General features: G+C 48.1%; 3 protein-coding genes and 2 non-coding genes across 5 annotated transcripts; all 5 read right to left on the minus strand.

Annotated features, from left to right (window-relative positions):
* Nucleotides 1-458: 458 nt before the first annotated feature.
* Nucleotides 459-7,946, minus strand: ttll1 (tubulin tyrosine ligase-like family, member 1). Its single transcript, XM_053862830.1, has 10 exons — nucleotides 7,477-7,946; nucleotides 5,729-5,849; nucleotides 5,454-5,662; nucleotides 5,187-5,367; nucleotides 4,903-5,040; nucleotides 4,734-4,842; nucleotides 4,518-4,661; nucleotides 2,836-2,922; nucleotides 2,604-2,767; nucleotides 459-1,420 (listed from the first exon to the last, which is right to left on the minus strand). The coding sequence occupies exons 2-10, from the start codon at nucleotides 5,839-5,841 to the stop codon at nucleotides 1,297-1,299; spliced, it is 1,269 nt and encodes a 422-aa protein (XP_053718805.1). The 5' UTR covers nucleotides 5,842-5,849; nucleotides 7,477-7,946; the 3' UTR covers nucleotides 459-1,296.
* Nucleotides 1,508-1,594, minus strand: trnay-gua (transfer RNA tyrosine (anticodon GUA)). The gene is given in 2 exon segments: nucleotides 1,508-1,543; nucleotides 1,558-1,594. It is a non-coding gene; the product is annotated as a tRNA-Tyr (tRNA).
* On the minus strand, nucleotides 1,852-1,938 carry trnay-gua (transfer RNA tyrosine (anticodon GUA)). The gene is given in 2 exon segments: nucleotides 1,852-1,887; nucleotides 1,902-1,938. It is a non-coding gene; the product is annotated as a tRNA-Tyr (tRNA).
* Nucleotides 7,947-10,843: 2,897 nt separating the features above from the next.
* Nucleotides 10,844-13,224, minus strand: mcat (malonyl CoA:ACP acyltransferase (mitochondrial)). The gene is made up of 5 exons (XM_053862972.1): nucleotides 12,704-13,224; nucleotides 12,096-12,183; nucleotides 11,808-12,025; nucleotides 11,292-11,429; nucleotides 10,844-11,147 (listed from the first exon to the last, which is right to left on the minus strand). Exons 1-5 carry the CDS (start codon nucleotides 13,124-13,126, stop codon nucleotides 10,866-10,868), a joined length of 1,149 nt encoding a protein of 382 aa, XP_053718947.1. The 5' UTR covers nucleotides 13,127-13,224; the 3' UTR covers nucleotides 10,844-10,865.
* A 236-nt stretch (nucleotides 13,225-13,460) lies between these two features.
* def6c (DEF6 guanine nucleotide exchange factor c) lies at nucleotides 13,461-21,359 on the minus strand. Its single transcript, XM_053862443.1, has 12 exons — nucleotides 20,981-21,359; nucleotides 20,304-20,444; nucleotides 19,032-19,214; nucleotides 18,627-18,857; nucleotides 18,419-18,565; nucleotides 15,658-15,766; nucleotides 15,368-15,591; nucleotides 14,688-14,795; nucleotides 14,358-14,524; nucleotides 14,106-14,298; nucleotides 13,954-14,044; nucleotides 13,461-13,778 (listed from the first exon to the last, which is right to left on the minus strand). Exons 1-12 carry the CDS (start codon nucleotides 21,074-21,076, stop codon nucleotides 13,579-13,581), a joined length of 1,890 nt encoding a protein of 629 aa, XP_053718418.1. The 5' UTR covers nucleotides 21,077-21,359; the 3' UTR covers nucleotides 13,461-13,578.
* Between the last annotated feature and the right edge of the window lie 1,896 nt (nucleotides 21,360-23,255).

The raw sequence follows: 23,255 nt of genomic DNA on the forward strand, positions 1-23,255 counted from the left end.
GACAAAGCCACATCATCTATTGCAAGCACACTGGAGCGAACACACTGATGTGGACCCACACGTGACACACATCCACTCACTCCTACACGTTTACAACCAGACACCCCCATATACACTCCTAACAAAAGACACGCCCCCCCACCCCACCTGGCAAACTTTAATAAGGTCACAACTTTTCAGGGCTAAAGGCCTGGCACCATGTAGAGAGCCACTCTGTTACCATGGTAACCACCCCCACAACAGCAACAGGTCAGTTCCCTCTCGGAAGCTTGACCTCGGATTAAATAAACTGATCACTGGATTCCATCAGAGAAGAAAGGGACAGAAGAAAACAAAGGGACAGAGTCTGAAACTGAGTGAATGAAAGCATCACTCGTCCCCCCCGAACCTGCAGCCAGCAGCTGTCACAGTCTAGAAGGTTTGTATTGGACTCAGAGCAAAGGCAGGTGCAGGAAAGCTTTTATTCAGTCGTCTACAAAATGTTTCCTACATTAAATGCTGTGTTTACATCATCATAACAACATATAAAACATTCATTTCTTAGGTAACTCTATATATAACAACCGGCACTAAACTCTTCTATGTTAACGCTGCGAGCAACACCTGGATTATCTACCTCTCCAGTGCAGTCCTGTCAGCACCAGATATGCTCATGCATCTTCTGTACGTCTCACCTTCTGGACAAAATGTCGGATGGTGGTGGTCACGGAGGCGGAGCCATATGGTAGCAGGCAACCACACCAGCAGCAGATCCAGAGAAGTGGCACCAGAGTGCGGATTTCCTCTGCTCTGCTGAGTCAAGTGTGGCTGAAACACTTTCTTCAGAGCAACAGAGACACAAGTCCAGGAACGGTAAAGGAAGCTGCAGCTTGAGTGACGCCAGCCGACTGGTCGCAGGGGTCAACTCCCAAAAAACACACAGAGAGAGTGCAAATGAGTGGCACCTGGGGGGTGAGAACCATGCAGAGCAAACCTCCACAAGAGTTTTCTGCAACAACAACACGTGTGGTTTCATTCGTCACTCCTGGTTCTTCATTTCATTCAATTTCATTCAGACGTTTTTGTGCCAATACTCAAGGAAGGTGAGGTTTTCATCTTTGCCTTTGAAAGAAAACATCACAGAGAGGCAGGACAATATTGTGAGGACACAGCAGCTGCAAAGCTGAGTTATCATCATCAGAATCCAAAGCCTGCTGCCCACTTTTCCCTGTAGCAGGGCTTCAAACTCATGAATGAGGAACAAATAAAGCCTTGGTTTCCTTCAGAGAAACACTGAAAAGGGGGAGTAGCCGCAGTTCACTTCCATGTAGTGGCAGTGGAGCGAAGGCCTGTGACCCCCTTGGTGCCCTTTGACCCCAGGGGCTGACCGGAGCGGCTGCGTAGATCCGCATTCTCGCTGTGAGCCTGCTCCTCGTCGTACCTGCGACACGTAAAACAGGACCAATGATCACAACATTTTCACCTCAGGTGGAGCATCTACGGGCGAAACTACAAAAATCAAGAAAAGTCCTTCGAGCCGGATTTGAACCAGCGACCTAAGGATGCCTGCTGAGACCGCTACAGTCCTCCGCTCTACCAACTGAGCTATCGAAGGCTTGAGCAGTGGCCTGCAGATGTGAAGGGAGACATCTAATGGCCCTAACGTGAACAGCGCTGAAACTACTACGAAACCGTCAACTTAACGTTTACACCGCAGCGTTCCATTAGTCACCTCGTTCCAATTGCACTACGGATTCCAGAAATGCTCTTCATCCAAATGACTTTCCTTACTTGAATTAAAACTCGTGCGCGGGACTAGAACCTTATATTCTGTGTCCAACAAAAGCAGAGTAGAAAATAACTTAAAACGTTTCCTTCGAGCCGGATTTGAACCAGCGACCTAAGGATGCCTGGGATCACCGCTACAGTCCTCCGCTCTACCAACTGAGCTATCGAAGGTTGTGGTCCCAACGCTCTAACAGGAAGGGAGACCTCTAAGGGTCAAAAGCGGGAACTACACAAACTTTCGATGACATGGTAGATTTTTTTTCTGGGGACAGTGGAGTTTGTGAAAGTTGTGAATTCACACTGTCAAATATGTCCAGATTCATAAAGATACATGTTACTTAATGCAACACAACCATCACATTTAAGTTGAATTTTTTTTAAGTTAGATAGAGCGTACAGAGCTACATTTATGAGCTTCAACCCTGAAGTTTTCAAACTTGAATGTCTCATTCAGACTTCTCCAGTTTGGTGATGGCATCACACTGTATAACATAATTCAGTTTTATACCCAACTAACCTGCTTGAATTGTACTTTCAAGACATGAACATTTAACGTCTATATTTTAGTAACATCATAATCTAAATTATAAAAACATCTCCAACATATGTTTTGACAGGAAGTGGCCATGTTAGTGGTCACATTCAGTGGCTACGATTTTCATACACTTGAATAATCATACAATGCGAACAGGAGTTTGATTTGTGGATTTGAAATGCGTCTCTCCGGTGTGAACATCAGTACAACAGCATCTTTAGCTGCACTCCTCCGACTCAGCTCACATCGGAGGTTGGGTTTGGCTTAGTAACTGATGGAATGTGAGAGCGGCGACACTCACAGGACTTGATAGTTTCCCAGAGCCTCTCGAGGAGGGCTGCGATTCCAGCGGCAGTCAGGGATTTCTCCGTTGGGTGTGACGATGTTGAGCGTGTCGTTGATCAGGTTGTACTTCAGGATGCGGTCGTTGGCTGTGCTGGAGGTCAGCGAGGGCGAGGCGTTGACCTGGGGTCACACAAGGGCAGAAGAAGAGTCAGCCATGACGCTTCCTCCCGCAGAGTCAGTGGTGGTACCTCGATCAGCCACGGCTTCAGCTTGTCGTCGATGATGATGTCATATCCATAGCACTCGAAACAGTGCTTGTCGTTGTTCATGACCGGCTGCAGGAAACACAAACACAAATGAAGCCGGCAAGAGAAGATTTCCAGACGACACGCAGCTGGTTGGGGTCACAGATGATGACATGACCTGTGACTAAAGAGAGAATGGAAGGTTGCATGCACTTCCTAATTTACCTTCACCACTTTCTTCAGTGTTTTCTCTTTATTTTATTTTATTGTTCATTATTGCACGATGTACCAAGGCACTTTCCTACTTGGTGAGATCCTAAAGCTGACTCTGACAAAGCCTTCACATTCATCATCTCAGCTCGCACCAGTCTGGAGCGCTTTTATTTGGAACCGCATTTAGTCTGAAGCCAGCTATTAAACATAGTTGTGAAGAATGATGCTCCACAGGTGTAAATAAAGTGAGAGGTCATGTAAAGGGAGCCACACACGATGATAATGGGGCGTTTTGCCGATCGTTCCTGACCCAAGCTGTGACGTGACTGAGAAGCGATCTGACGGAGAAACAGGAGAACTTCAGTTCTACCGGCAACAGACGAGTTCCTGTCATTCTGTAGGTTTGATTTCATGAACTTTCATGAGTGTCCGCTTGATGTGGGGTTGATGCTTTGCTTTATCACGTGTGACCTCGCAGGACTTTACGCCTGTGCTGTGATTTACTGGGTCAGTCAACAGCAGTTTTTATCTTCGCGTGTGGGTCTCTGAGGGGTAAAATATCCATCTGAGTGTTGTCTACTACCAGGCTTTAAGCTAGGACTTAGAAACAGGGCGCCCAAAGCCCCGCCCCCAACCCATTACCCTCCAAACACGCCATGTCAATGGCTGACTTTACAACTTGCTTTGTAAAAAACAAGCTATAAACATCTATTTGTAGCAAAATAACTTTTTATAAAAACAAACATCTGAGTCAAATAACGGTTAACAGAGATGAATGAACCCAGTAGCTGTTGCAACAGTAACAGTTTCAGATGCAGGAGTCTCCTGGGCAGCTGTTTTTCCTCAGCTGACTCTGATTCATTGAAAAAAAAAGTTCTTAACATCATTCTTTGTGTCTACAGTTTAATTCTTTCATGTATTTATGCAAGATAAGCAACAGCTGTATCAGCTGTGGATCTGTTTTCTAAACTTTCACACATTGTAATATTCATTCATTCAAACTAAACACAGCCTTCATGGTTGTGCCTCTTGACCAAATGCATCAGGTCAGGCCAACCAGCGGCTCCCGAGCCTCATTCGGCTCTTTCCCCAGTTTCATGCGGCTCTTCACCAAATGAGTCGTCAAACTGGCTGTGGCTTTGGTCTGTTTTTTGCTGTTGAGATGATGGTTTATACAGGAAATAAGAGGAAAAAGTAAGAGCTATTCCAGCAAAATGTTGTTCAAAATATTGTTCAAAGACTTTGACTGGAGATTAACTTTGAAACGCCCAAATCCTCCTCCCATTAAAAAGCTATGAATTAGTATTGTAAACGTTTTAACGTTTAAAATGTGGAACTTATTTTCAGTTTCCTCCAGTCACCAGCGCCAGACATCCCACCAATCACAGCGCTTCCATGCCGCGAGTGTAGACACTTGCCAGATGTGGATATCCGCCAGATTGAAAAGGGTTGAGAATCTGCAGCTCACTTACAGCCACGGCCTTCAGGGACTGCACCACGATCCAGTGGATCTGGTCGAAGAGTCTGTTGGTCACCTCCTTCCCTCGGGTGCTCTCCAGGTACAAGCGCAGGTTGCTGACCGTCCACTTCCCTCCATGGACGTGGTTGTAGTCGTCCTGGGAAACACAGAGCAAAGCGGTCACCAGCAGAGCACCGTGCCGCTCCAGAGCAGACGGGCCGAGTCTTACTCCGTGCTTCTGGATGGCAACGTTGGTGAGGTGGACGAACATGTTGTCCAGCTCACTGGTGCTGGGCGTGTACTTGACCGTGCAGAAGCGGCAGAAGCCCAGCTTGTACCTGAGGATCAGGAGGCTGGTGTGAGACACAGGCTTGACAGGGGGCCAGCCGCGGGCTTACATGTAGCACTTTAGCGGCCGATAGGTGGTCACCAGAACATAAAGGCGCAGGTCAAACTTCTTCCCTCCGATCAGCAGGGGGTTGTCGATGTACAAGGAAATGACATAAGCCTCCTTTCCACTAGAGGCAGCAACAAACCTGAGGGCAACACGCGCACACAGGAGGTCAGTGGAGGTTTCGTGGCAGAAAGTGTTTTTGTTTTTAGAAGCAAAACCCAAAGCATCACTCAGAACTTAAAGCCAAATGCCTCGCAGTTAGGGGCGCTAAGTCAGGGGCGGGCTCACGTCGAGGTGCGGCTGTCTCTGGACCACTTCTTGATCTGCGAGAGCTTGTTGATGAGGAAGATGCCTTTCCCCTGAGCCTTCCCGCAGGGCTTCATGATCCAGGTGCTGGATGGATTCTTGCGGAACTCCTCCACGAACAGGTTGTAGTCGGCAGGGAGCATGAACGTCACAGGAACGAAATCTGAAACACACGGCGGGAAGCTCATCAGCGGAGGAAGGAGGGGTCCGCCCCCCACCTCCCACGTCCCCCCTCGGTTGGACACGCACCCAGATAGATGTACTTCCCGTTCTCGTCCTTCTCGGCCAGAGGGCTTCCTTCCTTCTCCAGCTCCTTCCGGTAGCGCTTGATGTTTTTAATCATCAGGTCCTTCCTGGTCAGCTCGTAGTGGTTGGGGAAGTGGTTGACCATCTGCTCATCCGTCAGTCGATAGCCCGTGTCCACGCTGAACACGTTCCTGATGGTCTGGATGCTCATCCTGCCTCGGGTCACGTGACGATGAGGTTAGACGCCTGCAGCGCCGCGCAGTGCCCGCGACACTCACCAGTAGAAGTTCCAGTCCTCGTTCTCCGTCACCTGGATCCATTCTCTCTTCTCAAAGTTGTTGATGAGCACCGACTTCTCGATGTCTGTCACCCACTTCACCTTCCCGGCCATGGTTCCTTCTTCCAGGGACACAAGAGACAAAAGACCAGTCACGAGGAGCTGACTGAAACTACACACTAAAACGGCAGAGAAAATCTTAACAACCGTGAAATAAATGGACGATAGGGCAACTTCTGCATCTGGTTGACATGAGCGGAGAGGAGTGAGAAGAAACCTAAAGGTATGAGATCCCAGCCCTTTAACCCCCGAGGTCCATCCGTCCACCCACTCCTGTGCAGGACAGCACCATGCGACTTTGTTTTTTAAAATGCTGATCTATCAGCTACATTTAGAGACACGGCTCGCAGAGTCTTGATAGAGATATGACTACATTACGGCCATTTCAGTGAGACAACGATGGAAGGAACACAAACACATACAGAGACTGGTGCAACACCAACGTTATCTTCTATGGCTTTGTGCTGCACCTCTTTCAGTTTTCATTCGGCAAACCCCTTTAAAAGTGGCACAAGCTTGAAATTGACATTCATCATTCCTCAGAAACATTTTTTTAAATATCTGAATCAGAAAACCCAAAAGAAATTTAAATAAAAGAACCATTTTGTCAAGGAATTATTTCAGAACTTTACAATATTTTAAAGGTTTCCTATTCAGAATCCTCTGAAACTGAATTAACGGCATGGGATGTGGATTTAAAGAAGAAATGTCAATTGAAAAGTGGGAGGGCACACAGCTAACGCCAGAAAAAAAAATACGTTCAATCCCAAATGTGGGAATGTTCAAAGATTCTGGAATTCTGGGGAGATGTCACTAAAGAAACAGAGAAAATGTTAACTATTCAAAATGAACGTGACCTTTCTTTTGTGTCCGGATGATCATAAGTACAAGAAGAGTGAAATTATTTCTATCAATCTGTGTATCTCACAAGCAAAAAAATGCATCGTGTTGATATGGAAACAGACCACAAGACTTATCTAGATACAAGGACCGACTCAGTTATTTCCAATGGAATGGATAACATATACATTGAAAGACCATAAAAATATTTTTGGAAGAAATATTGGGCCTTTTTTGAACTGTCTTAAAACAAACTATTTGTTTACTCCTGGAATCAAAACAAGGACAGTAACTACAGAGCAAAGTGAGTGTTTCGCGTTTTTCTGTGTTTGTTTTTCAGATGGGGTTTTTGTCTGAATGTTTTTTGGACTTATTTTTGAAAAAGCTAATAAAAGGTTGTTTTTTTAAGTGATTCAAGCTCACGTGTTGCTCTGGTTCTGATGGGTCCATTAGAAACCTGTGCACTGAGATGTTGATCTCACTCCATCTCTCTGTGAATGAACGAGTGAATGACATTAGATGGATTTGTTACAGCTCAGCTATAATTACTGTGATACGATTCCAGGGGAAATGAATAAAAAATAAAAAATAAAAAATAAAAAAATAAAAGAAATTAAAAAAAAAATCTGAAACGGAAGATTCCGACTTTAATCAGAGAAGTTTGAGTCGTTCTCAAGAGAGAACGTTGTCCAACAACCGCGTCCCTCTACCGGAGCAATGACGTTCTATTCTCTTCTGTGCGCATGAATTCAACTGACATATTTATTTATCATTCATATCCAGGCACGGTCCCTCAGAAATACCGCCTTATTGCCACGGAATGACTTGTCCTAAAAGCTCTTCACTTACCTTGCTGAGCAGGAAAGACACAGCAGTCATCGGTCGAGCTAGCTCGGTTAGCAGTTAGCAGGTGTCACATCTGGCCCATGGCAGCTGGGTTTGGCCTCGAACACAGAGCGGTACCGAACATTGTGGCAGCGCTACATGATGCGGATCACACCGCGGGTCCATGGTCGAGGCTCCATCACTGGGAGGAGACCCCCGGTTATCCGCACAGCAGGCGACTCCCTTCCCTTCACAATAAAAGTCTCTGTTTTCTTGACCGCCCTCTTTAAGTTACGATTACGATAGAAAGCACAACACAACATAAGCAACAGTTCTAGTTGTTTATCGCTTCATGTAGTTGCAGTTCATATGATCTCAGAGTTCCGCCCAACCATACCATTTGTTTGACTTTACTTAGCAACGGCAGTGACGTCATTGCAGCAGGTCCATCCAAAACTTTATTCCAGATGAGAAAACTATGACCCAGACTCAAATAAAAAAAGGCTAAATATTATAGGTTTATCCGCGGAGACACCGAGGCTTAAGCAGGTCTGTAGTTAATATGTTCGCCGCCAAAACAGGGATAAACGTTTACGCCAAGTTTGCTTGTTTACAGGAGAATAGATGCGCTAGTGCGCCTCCTAGCGATCATATTGCTCCACTGCAGCAGAAGGCGTGGTCAGCGGCAGTTACCTGAGAAGCGAGGGGATTAAAGGACGCTGCTGTGAGTGCAGGACGAAAACTCGAAATATTTCAGTGTTTCATTTCCCTACATCTTTACAAACCATGTGTTTCTGTGTGTTTCAGGGCGGCGTCTACTTTAATCGACACACAAGGTAATTTGTTTTCGTGTTTATTGTGCAATTGCTCCAATCTAATTCACTGTTTAAATTAATTATCAGAAAGGGTTTTTGGTGCTTTAAGTATCGACTAAAACGGCGCATGTGTCGTTAATAACCCGTGGTCTTCTTCACGACCTTGTGTGCCCCAGGTCACATAGATGACGTCATCTCTCTGTTGAGAGTAACATGGAGAAAGTCGTTCACTCGGATGGAGATAGACGTTCATGCTGTGAACTTGACTTTTTGACAGCAGATAAGCGAATAACTATCAGCCTGTCCACTGTGGGGTCTTGTCGAGGGGCAGTTTATTAGATTTGATTTATGGAAATAGTTCATTTGCATCTGGCGCCGGAGAGAAGCAACAACAGGAAGTGGTGTCAGTGCCGGGGAGGTGAGAAGAGGTCCAGACAATCTGGTGGTGAAGTGAAGTTGAGGACCAGGTGCCTGTTGGAAACCCAGAAAAGCAGGTTTCCATCAACCTTGACGCTGCTCTGGGTGACACAGCAGGTCACATGACCCCCGTGTTTACACAGACAGTCTGATGGTTGAGAGACAGGCTGGTGCCACACACTAGTCAGTCACGTGGGCTGCTGCTGCTGCTTTATTTGCATTCTGCCTGACTCTCCTCAGGAAACAAGATGGTGGAACTAACCCGACGGCCCGCTGGCGTGGCGACTCCCCAGGCTGGACCTGGTGAGGCCAGCAGCAGCGCCATGTTTGATGTCAGCCTCAGGTACGGTGGCACGGTGTTGAACATCACAACACAAACCAGTGAAGGGCGTGAACCTTCTTTGACATGCGAGTTCAGGAAGTTCAGGGCGGAAGCTGCAATCATGGAGTCAATTTCATCCATTCACTCACCTGCCGTAACCGCATGAACACATGAACCACTGTGGAAAGCAGTAAAACCATGACAGTCAGAAGACTTTCAAGCAAAGTTGGGATGAAAAAAAAAATCACATTTGAAATCTGTAAATGAGAAATAATCTTTACAAAAGTACAAACAGTCAAAATGTAGTGGGATATGATGAAAGTTGCGGAAGTAGTCTTTTGAAACACTTAGTGGGTGAAAGGAAAATATTGATATGCATATGTCACTGTAATTAATACTGTAATAAACTTAACTTTACTTTAACAAACACTTTGCCCAGGTGTGAGTCTGCATTTGATCATGAAATGTGAAGAACAAAACTAAACTATGGCGCTAGAATGGGGCCACCTTACATTGGCATTGAAAACAAGAATATTGGCTGAAAAAAATCTAATTTTAATACCATTCTAATTTTAGACCTCAATACAAAAATTAAATTCCTATATTCTTTTTGAATTGAAAATTGGAACATAAACGAAACATTGGCTGAAACATTTTTGTATTGAGGTCGGAAACTAGAGTGGTATTAAAATTAATTAAGTATTTCGTTTTTCAGCCAATATCCTTTTTTTCAATGCCAATGTGAGTTGGGCTCATTCTATCCCCATACTAAACCAAATGTGTTTTTAAAATGTCACAAAAGAAAACAAACAATGAAAAACTCTTACAAAAACTTGATTTATGGCTGTCATTGAAACACGCGACTGTCTCCAGGTTCAACGACTCATCGGCGCGGCTTCTGGGTCGTCACTTGTCTGCGATCGGGGACCAGCTGGACCGAGAGTTGACCCGCCGACACACTCACTGGTTCCCACTGCACGTGCTCAGACCAGCGCGCTCGCTCACCAGCACCATCTACTGGTAGGGTGAAGCAGCTGCCACGGCCGTCTCAGGCGAAGTGACCTTCGGACTCTCTTCCAGGGACGTCCACAGCCAGCTGCGGGGCTGCCACGCTCTGCTCACCGCTGTCAGAGCCTGGGTGGCTGGCTCCGCCCCTGGGATAGGAACCACAAGATCCAAGGCCGTGGCCGTCTGGGTAACTCATTTTCAAACTCAAAACTCCGAGAAATATTGTGAAAGAACTCGACAGAACTGAATGTGTTATTATATATGTATAATAACCTGATAATGCATGAATTATTCATCCATGATTATTATGGTCCACAGGCCTCCCAGAAGTTTGGACCGATGGCTTGCACTAACAGGACCAGAGGGGCGCTCGTGACTGCCGCCCTGGTGGCTGCACTGACCGTCTTCAGCGTCTTTTGGGCGGATTAGTAGATGTCGGCTCCTCGCAGATCTTTTTCATGTTTTCATGCTTTTATATTTTAAAAGCGAGGAGCAGTGATGCGGTTTTGTTTCGGTTGTTTACTTTGATTTTTGATACGACGTTTGCGATCGGTGTTGAGTGACTGCGAGCAGCCGTGCGGGCGAAGCGGGCCGACACTCACCGGAGGCTCCGGGTCGCTCGTGGAGTTGCTGTGCAGCGCTCGCTTTATTTCCCACTGGAACGTTTCTGTCTGCAGCAGATTTTGTTTCTACTTGATGAGCTTCTTACTGGTTTAAGAGGCCCAACGACGTCTTGTGGCTTTGCTTTGTTTTGATTCAGGGGAGCTGGACTTTCTGTCGGTTCAAGTTTGTTGGCAAGTAAAAAGGTTTTGACAAAAGTGTCCAGGAAAGTCTTTATTGAAGCCAGCAACTCAGTCCCCGGGGCCCGGGTCGCAGGCCACGTCCACGTGCGAGTACAGTGCATGGGCGTTCCTGTTGCACTTCAGCAGCGTGGCCCCCAGCTGCCGGCCGGGGCCCACCTCGTACGTGTGGGGGAACCTCTCTCCCTGCAGTCTCTCGTAGATCTGGTGCAGAGTCTGCTCCCACTTCACCGGCGACACCAGCTGCTTCACCAGCTGCTTCCGGATGTGACTTTCGTTCATGTAGCGCTTCCCGTCCACGTTGGAGTAAACCTTGATCTCCGGGCGCCGAACCTGGAGCAGGGTGAAGGCAGCAGCCAGGTCAGTGTTGGAGTAAAAAGCTGACTTTTCTCAAACACCAAGCCAGGAAGGCGCTGCGTCTGTGTGTATGTGTTTACGAGTCAGAGCAACATGAAACTGACATGCAAGTCAACACACCTCGATTTGCCGGAGAACCTCCTTGAGTGGTTCAGTGGCGCCCTCCATGAGTGACGTGTGGAAGGCGCCACTGACGGACAGAGGTTTGGTCCTCATGAAGTGGAGCTGTCTGGAGTTCTGCCGTAGAAAATCCAGGGCCTGGAGGAGCAACACGGAGAAGATTCGACTCTGCACTTGACTCTTATAGTGTCTCAGCGTCTAAACATTTCCAGAAGCAGACAGAGCATGACAGAGTTTGTACTAGACACAGGCAGACAGCGCCACCACTTCAATCTGAGCAACACTGGGGGCGACTTTCTTAGTTTGGAGTAAACTGAGTTTGAAAACCAGGCGCACGCCGTAGCAGAGACAAGGGAATGTTTCCGTGAAAAAGGGTTACATCTTAACATACACGTCTGCATCTTCAATATATTCTGCTGTGACATATGGAGACCCACCTGAGGGAGGATGGAGGAGCTACCTGCTCAGAGCTGGTCAGACAGTCTTGTCTCGGATAGAAAAGGAGGCTGCACCCACCTGCGTGTGTCCCGCGATGACCCTTCCATCTGGGAACAGGTAGTTGGCCACAGAGCAGACGGGCTCCTCCACCCCGAGCCTCTCGCAGTGCTCTTTAGCCAGAACACAGGCGTGTTTGTACTGGGCCTGGGGTCGGCCGATGACTGACAGCATGCCGCTGCTGACCCGCTCCGAAGCTTCCTGCATGGCCTCGGCTCGCACCTTCACCGCATACAGAGCTGCAGGACACAGGCAACATTAAAACACCTGTTTAGAAACATGGTGGGGAAAACTGGGGTCCATTTTCACCTTCTGCAAAGTTCATGGAGCCTGAGAAAACCAGGGCAGCGAATTCTCCAACACTGAATCCTGCTGCTGCGACACAACGCTCAATGGCCTGGGAACACGATGGTAAACAAGGGATCACACAGCCGCTGTAGAACCCTCCGGAATGACCTAGAACAGTAAAGCGGCCTCCAGCAGGATCCTCCAGCAATCCAGAGTTTGTTCGACAGTAGCTTATCTGATGCAGACACGCTGGAAGTTTCATGACTTTCTAATCCTGTACTTTCAGAATAAAAGTCTTTTGAAAACGCTCATCTAGAATATTATGAATTGTTTAACGATTAGCTTCCTGGAGAGATTTAGTGTGGCTGTAACGAAACTGACATCGTCACACAGTAGACCGCGTATTGGAGACAGGAAGTTTACCTGGTACTTTCAGAATAAAAGTCTTCCGAAAACGCTCATCTAGAACACATGATACTCTTAGCAGGTACTTCAAACGACCTTTATTCTGAAATTACGAAATAGTGATTCGTGAAACTTTCTGTGTGTCTTCATCTGGAAGTCTACTGTCGGTCTACACCCGTTTCATAGCCGCCAGACTCTGGGTTTCACGCCAGACAGGCTCCTACCTGCGGGTTCTCCTCGTTCATCCTCTCCACAGCAGCCAGGGAGGAGACGAACACAGCAGGCTGACAGTGCACCGTCTTCATCAGCTCCTTCTCGGGTCCTTCCAGGCACAGCTGGAGCAGGTCATAGCCCAGGACCTCTTGCGCCACAGAGAACATCTCCCTGACGTTCGGATACCGCAACAGTCCGCGACCCATCCCCACAAACTGGCTGCCCTGGCCGGGGAAAAGCAGCACAGTCCGGCTACTCGGATCCTTCCATGGCCTCTGTCGCTCTGAGGAGTCGCTGTCCGCAGGGGGATGCGCGCTTTCACCCCAGGACCCGGCAGGACCAGCTCCGTCGCCTGGACCCGGGTGGTTCGTGACCGTCCTCGCGGTCAGGGAGAGCCGGGACCTGACTCTGCTCGTGCAAGCTGCTCTCATCATATCCGTGGCCCGTCACGTCACAAAAATACAAACCTAAACCAGTGTCAGGGGGGTCATTCCCCGCCCGGCGTGCTCACAGGCGCGGCCATGTTGTTTACATCAGCACACCGCTCGTCTATTTCCGGGTGCTTTTCTGTTCAAGCCACGAGACACCGCCCCCTTCAGACCACACGATGCACTACCGTCAACCACTACGTTGTGTTAAGCAGGTGAATATTTCAGGTGTTGTCTATTGAAATATGGATCACCCACATCGACATAACTAAAATGAAGATTCTCTCTTATGTAAATGGAACATCTTTTTCACAGAACGACCAGGCAATTCACTCACGTTTTCAACCTATTTATTGTAAAAATGTAAGAATCTCAGTCCCTTGCAGTCAAATCGTTCCATCCAGTTCACATCATCATGATCATAACTTCTCTAAGACTTCACATCCAGCCGTTAACGTTCACACTTGTCCATTTGACTTCTCCAGTGGAGCGTCTTCCAGGTTCATGGCATCGACCTGTTCGCTCAGGGTTTCGCCGTCCTCCGTCCCGCTGCCGATCTCAATTCGAGTCTTTAATTTTGTGATGAACTCGTTGCTGGCCAGCGCACCTTCTTTTTTGGGGCACATTTGTTTGGTTGAGAGTCTGAGCTCCAAGCGTTCTGAGAGACAGACAACATATTTGCTGAGAACTTCTCTCTTGTCCTGTGCATTGTTTTGTAATATTTTGGTTCCTATGAGTGGAGGCCTGAAGACTTCAGCTTCAGCCTTCTGACAAAAATCATTTGTGGAAAAACATGGTTCTTGGCAGCAGAAGGGTTAAATCTGGGGCCATACCTCCTGGGCTGATGGGCGTCATCAGGCGGTTCAGCTGGACGTTCCAGTGCCTCACGTGTTGACTGGCGTTCCTCAGCTTCTCCTGCACCTCCTGCCATGAGCAGAGGGTTGTTCAGACGTCATGAGTGGTTGAAGCCGAGCGAGGATCTCACCTCCAGATGCTGGTGGCTCCGTTGCCGAGACTCCTGCAGGTCCTGCAGTTCCTGCGAGGCGTAATGGAGGGCGGAGGGATGCTCCAAACAAGTGTTAGAAGCTTCCACGATGGGGCTGAGCTCCTGCAGAGCCCTCTGCTGCTCCTGCAGGAGCTGGAACTGCTGCTTCTTCTCCTCCTCCGCCTGCAGCAGCCTGCGACAGCACCAGCTGGGTGTGAGTCCGGCCGTGACGTGTGTGTGTGTGTGTGTCACCTCTGCAGCTCGAGCCTGGCCCTCTCCTCCTCTGTTCGAGCCTGGATCTCCATGTTGAGGGCCGTCTCCAGTTGGCGCTGGGTCATCTCCAGCTCCTGGATTCTCTTCTTCTGCTGCTCCGCCTCCTTCACTTTCTGCTGCATCTCGGCCTGCATGCTGTCTCGCATCTGCGCCGACACACCAGGACACAGCTCACTCACACCCAGCTTTGGAAGGTGGACACCCACCATCTCACACACCCGCTCACAGGCGCCTCCAGGGGCAAGACAGGTTTTGTTCCCTAGTATCACCTGCTGAAGTCAGACATCTCAGTTGGCCACCACAGCTCACCATATTGGCTTCTTTCAGTTGTCTCTCCAGCTCCATCTGCACCTCCCGCTGCCTCCTCCTCTCCTTCTCCTCCGCCTCTCGCCGACGATGCTCCAGCTCGCGAGCGTGCTGCCAGACAGGAGGAGCTGAGTGAGCTCAAGTTTCTGCCCAACTGGACGACTCCAGGGGAGGCAGCCCATTAAGAGGTGATAACTTATCATACACGATATCCCGCCAAACACAATCTCCACAATGACAATTCTGCATCTCACAATAAACTCATAAACTCGCGGCTCTCTCCCGCACATGAACATGACAAGACCATGACGCCGCTGCACTCTCCAGCTCCGCGGCGTGTGACAGTTGTGGAGAGTGTGGTGGACTGTGCTTCACCATGGTAGTTTGAAAGTGATGTTGAATCCAGGGAACCTTTGATCATGACACTGGTCGACTCTGACTCTCTGGATCCCTGTTTCTTTGATGAGATGGAGTGGTCCTCATAGGTTCTCTGACGCGCTCCTCTGCCTTGGTTCACATCAACACATGCAGGTCTCCCGCTGCGCTGGTGAAAATAGCCAGCAGCGTCTGGTTTTTCGGCTCTCTCAGTCTCAGTATAAGAAGATGCCGACCCATGCTCCAAAGAGTTCACAACCAACCGCGCTGCCCCATGTGAGTCGCAATGCCGTGACACATGGACGTACCTGGATGATACTTTCTATCTCCAGATCCTGCCTGTCTCGTTCCGGCTCCTGGGAAGCGGAGTCCTCCGACTGGCTGCTGCGGCTGCTCCTGCTGCTGCAGCTGCTGCGTGCACTCCGGCTGCGCTCCCGCTGGCTGTGCTCGCGCTGCACCCGGCGCTTCAGCTTCAGCTCCTGGTGGAGCGACGGCTTGCCCTCCCTCTGCAGGCGCAGCGCCGTCTGCACGGCTGGTGAAGCGTGTGAGCCGAGCAGCTCAGCTTCAGGGATCAGAAAGCCACTCTCGATCTACCAACCTTGAGTCCACTCCACCTTCAGCCTCTGGTCGGACGCGCTCATCTCATAGGTTTTGCTGTGAGTCTTCACACAGAAGAGACAGCGCTTCCCTTCTCTGTCGGGGATCGACTGCAAAATCAAAAGATTTTATATTCAACTGCATTGTCTGTCAACAGCTATTGAGTCAACAAGTCCCGTTCACAGTCGGGCAGTGATAACCACTGAACACAGACACTACAAGCCACTGCTGGTTCTCTGTCTTGGTTCCAGGTTACATTGGAGAACACACATATTTGTGTTTATACTCTTCAAAATCCGCATTTCTGATTCTTAACCATAGGGACATGGTCCATGGTTGGGCCGCGAGCGCCCCCTACAGGGTCGCTAGAAGTTTTTTGTTTGACACCTCTGGGCCGTGAGACACTCAGTTTGAACCCATGAGCCACGTATGGTGGCAGTAGTGAGTCACTGAATTGACTTGACAGCTGCACGTCTGTGATAGTAACCAACTGTGGAGAAGTTCTTGAAAATGAAAGAAAGCGATGGCTCCCACAACAGTAAAAACTGTTGGAGCAAATTTTAAAATTAATTTCGTGGAGATTCTTACATTTACACTTTACTTATCGTCCTGAGAGTTTCTTTATGAAAAAGAAAATATTTTATGATATTTTATTATATTTCTTTCATTCAGAATTTTATTTATGATGTACAGTTTTTCCAATTTTCTCAGCAGAACTTGCACCAGCTTCTGCTGCTGTTTGGACTTTTCCATGACAAATGTCTTTGCGCTGACCACATGGTTTCATGTCATTTGACAAGGTTTTTGTTTGTTTACATGTGTGGTTGTTGAACACAAATGAAATCAGTCATTCTGAAATCAGAAATCAGTACTCACAGTATTGAATCAGTTCTATTACTACAATGGGACCCGGACCCATCAGTTCTGGAAAAGGTGGGCCCTGAGATCCAAACGGTTAAGAACCCCTGCTTAAAACCACATTCTCATCTGCTTTATAAGTAAAATGGTCCCCATAATATGTTTTAAAGTCCAATTTCTGATCTCCAAATCACGATTTAAGAGCATCCCACAGTTTGACTCCCAGCCCCGGAACTGATGATCACTCAAACCCAAACAGGAGCCAAGGTCTCATGCAGGCAAGTTCCAACAGGATTTCATTTGATTTGTGTGCTGTTTTTGGTGCTTAGTTAGGGCCAGTAAGGACGGACCTGACCACCCCGCAACACGTAACACAAACATTAGGGTACATGTTTTTCAACTGACGGGAAGGTTAAACCGATAAATCCTGCTGGATGTTGAGCACTGTGCCTCAGACGTCTCGCTGGTTAGGAGGTGGTAAAAAAACAACTCCTCAGCAGGGAAAATATTGTCAGACATCACATGTGTCTGACGTCATTTGACTGTCCTGAATCGCGGCTGGACCTTGATCCATCAGACTGCAGTGGAATCTGAGACTTTCTGCTCAGCTGGCTGACAGCGCAGTGACCTTCAGGCACAGTGACCTTCAGGCTTGAAAAGCAGCCACCATGAGGGGAGCGTTCTGAAGCATCGCAGCTGCTCGGACCCTCAGTTGTCATCCACCTCCAGGCTGCTCAGTTTGGGTGGCAGTACAGCCTCACTCCACTGACCACAGAACAAAAGCGTGGCTGCTAACAGAGACCACAGACGTCTGTCTGAAGGCCCCACACACCACAGGATCACACATGGAGCCCCATCCTCCCACCTTTACGCCTTTTATTTTCTCTTTGGTATATTGGATAAGCACATCTTGTTCTGGTGCTGAGTGACAAAATGAGAAATAAATACATAAAGGATGTAGTAAACAGGAACGACTATTCGAAAAAAGAAATTACTTCATAAATAAACACAGAAATAAAAACATGAATGAATAAATATTACATGATTTAATTATTATTCAATTCAGTATTTTTGTTTTTTAATTGTTATCTTATTTATTTTATTTATATATTTTTGATATTTTACTAATTTTAGACTATCGCATTCCACATGTATTCATTTATTTATTTATTTTTGTATTTCCCCATTGTGGGAGGAATAAAGGCAATCTCCTCTCATCTGTTTCTGTATTTCCTCATATCTGTGTCCGCTTGACCAGAGAATGAGGACTTACATGAATGAAGTGGGCGGGTCTAACAGCACTCTGAAGCAGGATTGGTTTACAGGAGCCTCCTCTATAAATAAATAACAGATAAAAATAATGACTATGTAAACGGAAGAAAACTCTAAAAAAAATATATGCCAATGAAACTATTTGTTCTGTTGTGTTTTATTTCTGCATTTATCGAATTATTTTTTCATTTCTTATTATGCCAATATTTCCCCTCCCTCACCTGGTGCCAGTTTAAGCTTTTAGCACTTGGTTCCATGTCGAGGTTCAGGCTTTAAAAGTGCCAACAGATCAGAGTGATTTCATACCAATTGAGCTCTAATCTCTGAGATAGACAAGGTGGGGAAATCCTGATCTAAAGTAGACAGGAACCCTGAGCAGGTCAGGGGGTCGCAGACTGCAGTGGACGCAGGCAGAACTACACCTCACTTCTGAGAGATCACCCAGGAAGCTGTGGGAGTTGCACCCTCCCACCTCAGCTGCGAAGAATGTGTCATTTCACTGAAACACTCCGTGGCTTCTGCACCTGAAGGAATGGAATTTTCTGCGTGGAACCTATTGTTAAACACCGGCCGCTCTCCTTCCTCCACCACGTGACTGAACCCAGTGAACCAGCAGACGTCGGTGCACGCACCTCCACCACGCAGGTCTTGTCCAGCCGGATCTCCCCACGCTGGTCCCTCAGGTCGTCGCTCACATAGTAGGCCATGGTGGAGGGCTTCAGCACGAACCAGCGCTCGGTCCAGTTCCGCCGCACGTGGCCCTTCTTCCACATGTAGCCCTGCCCAACACAGAACGCAGGTCACACGCTGCTGTGAGACTCAGAGGGTCGGCAGCCTCACTCTCTTCAAGACGTTGTGGTACATCTCCAGGAAGACCTCGTGCAGGGCCAGGCTGAAGGCCTCCGAGCTGGAGACCCTCAGGAGGTGCCCGGCCTCCAGGTGGTGCAGGAACCTCCACACCGTCAAGCCTTCCTCCTGCACCGAAGCATCCTGCGACAGGAAGTCCTCCAGGGGTTTGGCGTCCCACTCCTGGCTCATGGCGGCTGAGATCTTCTTCAGAAGATACTCCACCTGGTGCAGTTGAAGAAAGATCAGCTCAGCGCTGGCGTGACTGAGGGCTACAGAGAGAGGACGCCGCTGGCTTGTTTCACTCGATACAGGAAGCGCAGGAAGGAAGAGACCCATTAACTGATCTTCTGTCGCGAGAGACGCTGGCTTCCTCTGCTGAGGACACTAGTCACTCACCTCCTGGAGGATCATCACCAGAGGGTAGTGGTCCTCGGACAGCAGGTTGAACAGGCAGAAGAGCTTGAAGCAGTCTCTCTCGCACAGCAGCGCCCCCTCAGGCGCGCCCCGGTAGTTCTTCTTCATGGTCATCATCCAGCAGAGGTCGTCAAACTTCTCCTTGTCGAACATCCCCTCCTCGACCTGGTCACCACAGAGCAACACAGTCACCAACCTCAGCCGGTGCTCTACTTTGTTATCGGCCTCCTGTGACTCACTGCTGCGGTGTGGCAATAAAGTCAACTTTTTATTTGAATGTCAAACAACCTTTGACCTTTGACAACCTTACACCACATTATACCAAACTAAACAACACTATAGTGTACTACACAACAGTACACTACACAACACTAAATCACACTGTAAGATACACCGCACAATACTGCACTATATTGTTACATACTCCACACTAAACTGTACGAAACAAAACAACACTTTAATATCCTACAGAACAATACACTCCACAACACGGAATTATTCTGCAAGATACACCACACTATGCTATACTAAGCAACAGTGTATTTATTCTACACTACACAACACTGTACCACCAACATAGTATACTGTACTACAAAACACTAAATCATACTGCACTATGCTGTACTACACTATACTACACTATATATTACACTATACTATAATATACATCACACTATACTATACTAAACAACACTACAGTGTACTGCACAACAATACACTATACAACACTAAATCATACTGCACTATGCTGTACTACACTATACTGCACTATATATTACACTATACTATGATATACATCACACTATACTATACTAAACAACACTACAGTGTACTGCACAACAATACACTATACAACACTAAATCATACTGCACTACGCTGTACTACACTATGCTACTCAACATTGTATTATGTTACACTACACAGCACTACACCATGTACATACTGTACTGTACTACACAACACTGCAGTATATTACACTATAGTGTATACCAGATGATGCTATACACACACCTACTTTGCACTCTTTTATACTGGCACCACTAACCTTTTTCCTTTGTGTATCTTATCCTTTTTTTAGCGCAACTATTGTATTTAACTTCTGAACTGCACTGTGTATTTCAAGTGGTTGTAATTGAAGCAGGGACATCAAGAATTTGGCCTTGTGTTACATGGTGTGTATTGTGTGTGTGTGTGTGTAAAATAATAAACGTCTTGAATCTTGAGTACAGCACACTGCAGTAACAGCAGGGTACCTTGTCCAGGATGTATTTGTTGAGGTAGGGCATGTAGCCATGGTTGGACACGGGGCCGTCGTCGTCGTCCTGGAAGTGCTCCTCCAGGGCCACAGGGTCATGAGGAATGTTGAGGACCGTGTACAGGTTATGAGAGAGTACCTGGAGCGAGGGGACAGATATGGTGCCATGGTCAATGTTCAAGTCTCTCTCTCTCACACACACACATATTTGTGGGGACCTCTCGTTGACCCTTTCCCCAGCTTCTCCCCCTAAACATATGGAGCTGAACCAGGACTCTGAACCAGACTGGAACCCAGTTTTGCTGAAGTTCTAACCCTCAAACTGCGGATTAACCTTGTGGGATCCGGTCACGTGTTCCCCAAAAAGAGATGTTTCTCCTAAAATCGGTCCTCACTGGGATAGATGAGCTCGAGCAGACACACACTCAGCATGTCAGGGCAGCTTCCTGCTATTTCCCTGGATTCTTCTGCGGGCCCCGTAGGAACCGAGCAGGAAGCAGAAACACACACTTCTGTCTGGGATCCTCAGACAAGTCCGGGACCTCTGGTCTGGACTTCGCCTTCCGACACGACTGTCCTCTCTGAGCTACAGAGACCGGGTCACCGACAGCACACGCGCGCGTTCCAGGAACGACGAGACGCGCCAAACCGCGGCGCTTTCTGAAGCCTTCTCACCTTGAGCTGCGACTTGGACACTTTGCCGCACTTCTCCACGTCCAGGGAGGTGAAGGCGTACCATATCGACTTGAGAAGTTCGGATTTCAGGTCCATTTTACTGCGTCAGTCCCGCGGAGGTGGTGAGAGCGGCTACATATCCGTGCGCGTCAGTCGAGAGCGAGCGGCGATCGACGCTGCTGTTGCCCAATCCAGAGCGTCAGAGGCGAGCTGGTGTCAAAGAGCAGGCGAAAGCAGATGTGTGGAAGCCCTGGAGAGGCGGAGATCAGGAGACAGAGCCGAGGTGCGCTCACCGCTTCATGCTCGGCTTTCGTCTGCTACATGTTTAACATTCCTCAAGCGCCTCTAGGACGACTCCTCTTCTGAGGTCCCCGAGGCTTCTGCGTGGACACACCCCAGAGTTGAAGCCTGAAGACACTGTTTTCGCAATCGGCCGTTTCCTTATCGGTTCTTCTCGACATCTGACTCGAACTGACCAACTGTTGACTCACTCTGACGGCAGGAGGCAGCAGCGATGTGAGCAGCAGGTGTCTCAGTGGCTCCTCTGGTTCTGATCGCCAGGACAGTGAGGGGTCCCCTTCTTCTGATTAGACAGTCAGCAAACCCAGAGTGGCCCGCTGACCAGTGACTTGCTGGGAGTTTGGTCCCCAAGACATATTCAGCGGGGATGTGTCGCTGCTGGTTTTCCTCCTCCAGCGTGAGGACCCATCATCATTGTCCTCATCATCATGAAGTGCAGCCTGGACTCTGACTCAAAGACTCATCGTCACCAATGTGTTATCTTAGTTTGATCAGAACAAACTGCTAATAAAGACCATGCAAATAAATGTAAACAAAATAAATCTGGACACTGAAGAACAGTGAAGTCAAGTTATCAGTTAAAATCCTTCAGTCTGCTCGCGGCTCCTTATACAGTGCACCACGCCACGTCTTCAGAAAACTGCTGAGTTAGCTAGAGTCACAGGCCGCCCACTGGGTACCATGTTCTTTTTGCCCTTGTTGAACCAACAAGGATCAGTCCTGCTCTGGTTCATATCACTATCGTGCTGCTTTGACTCCCGGAGGAGTCACATATTCTGACTGATAAGATGACTGTTTGGGAAAACTCTTCATTCCTGAAGCTTCGTCCACGAGTGATGACTGTCCTGAGAACTTGTTGCTGTCGGTTCATAACTTTATTTATCTACCAGACAGACGATCACATGACCTGAAAGCCGTGACTCAGGGCACCTTCTGGCCAGCAGATGCTGACCAGGGAGTCCAGCTCTGGAATGTTTTCCAGTGGTTTCTCTCTCTCTGGCTCGCTGCGGTCAGTGAAACGGCGGCTCCGCTGGCGGGAGCTCAGCAAGCTGGAGGCAAGGTTAAACCAGGACAGCGTCATCAGACTGGGCTCACCCCTGCGCTAATGTAATGTAGGTTGATCAATACAGTAATTATGGGTCATGAATCCGTTGTTTTGAAGCCATGGATCGTCCAGTCTAACAGTGAACTGCTGACATGTTAACCTCACGGGCTCAGCAGTGAGCTCCTGCTCTTCAGGGGGACACTGGCGCCCTCGCGCTCGCCGCTGGCGTCCCTCCTCAAGGGCACAGCAAATAGCTCTCGTGTGGGGTGTGAGGAGACCATCATTCACCATTACGCTGCCCACTGTCTGCAAGGACATGTAACTGCACGGAGCCTGGGTGCAGTCACACCTGGAGCAGACTCCATCCCTGCACTGCTGTCTCCTGCTGTGTGACGGCTCCACTCTTTACGGATGAATGAACTCTAGGATGAAGGTCAAATGACCCACGCTCTGATCGACCTTGGACATGTACAGATAGATGATTTCCTTCAAGGCAAATGGACAGAGAAGCAATGAAAAACCTCACAGGGGAATAAAGAACTCGAAGCAGGGCCGGACACTTCTATGACCTCAGGGGTCGCATTATTTTCTCTGACCTGTTAGGGACCGTCAAGTCAGAAGACCCAAGGACCAGGGGAAAACTAGAGCATAGACTTGTTTCTAAAATGCATTAAAACAAAGGAATCAGTTTTCTTAATGTTTTCAGTGAGTTATTTTTATTGATTTCAGTCAGATGTGTGTGTGAAACAAGGTGGGAAAGAGGTGATCAAATTGTGATGACATCAAAGACAACTATACAACATTTATTTCATTCGACACTCCGTGCAGAAGGATCACGACTGACCAATCGAACTGAAGTCCATCTAAGCTGCGTTATCCATGACGTGGTGTTTCATAACTAGTGAGGAAAAGACGGTGGCTGAGAAGGGC

This window comes from Synchiropus splendidus, chromosome 4 (genome assembly GCF_027744825.2).
Source record: "Synchiropus splendidus isolate RoL2022-P1 chromosome 4, RoL_Sspl_1.0, whole genome shotgun sequence".
Classification (NCBI taxonomy): Eukaryota; Metazoa; Chordata; class Actinopteri; order Syngnathiformes; family Callionymidae; genus Synchiropus; species Synchiropus splendidus.

What these genes read in the sequence shown, in the direction of transcription:
- def6c (XM_053862443.1), bottom strand. Translation starts at nt 21,076, where the DNA reads ATGGACCTGAAATCCGAACTTCTCAAGTCGATATGGTACGCCTTCACC. An exon ending in TGGTGATGATCCTCCAGGAG is followed by an intron (nt 18,858 to 19,031) that starts GTGAGTGACTAG and finishes CAACTGCACCAG; the next exon opens with GTGGAGTATCTTCTGAAGAA. An exon ending in ACAAGACCTGCGTGGTGGAG is followed by an intron (nt 15,767 to 18,418) that starts GTGCGTGCACCG and finishes TTGATTTTGCAG; the next exon opens with TCGATCCCCGACAGAGAAGG.
- ttll1 (XM_053862830.1), bottom strand. Translation starts at nt 5,841, where the DNA reads ATGGCCGGGAAGGTGAAGTGGGTGACAGACATCGAGAAGTCGGTGCTC. An exon ending in CGGGAAGTACATCTATCTGG is followed by an intron (nt 5,368 to 5,453) that starts GTGCGTGTCCAA and finishes CGTGTGTTTCAG; the next exon opens with ATTTCGTTCCTGTGACGTTC. An exon ending in CGGCCGCTAAAGTGCTACAT is followed by an intron (nt 4,843 to 4,902) that starts GTAAGCCCGCGG and finishes CCTGATCCTCAG; the next exon opens with GTACAAGCTGGGCTTCTGCC.
- mcat (XM_053862972.1), bottom strand. Translation starts at nt 13,126, where the DNA reads ATGATGAGAGCAGCTTGCACGAGCAGAGTCAGGTCCCGGCTCTCCCTG. An exon ending in CTCCATGAACTTTGCAGAAG is followed by an intron (nt 12,026 to 12,095) that starts GTGAAAATGGAC and finishes TGTGTCCTGCAG; the next exon opens with CTCTGTATGCGGTGAAGGTG. An exon ending in AGGTTCTCCGGCAAATCGAG is followed by an intron (nt 11,148 to 11,291) that starts GTGTGTTGACTT and finishes ACCCTGCTCCAG; the next exon opens with GTTCGGCGCCCGGAGATCAA.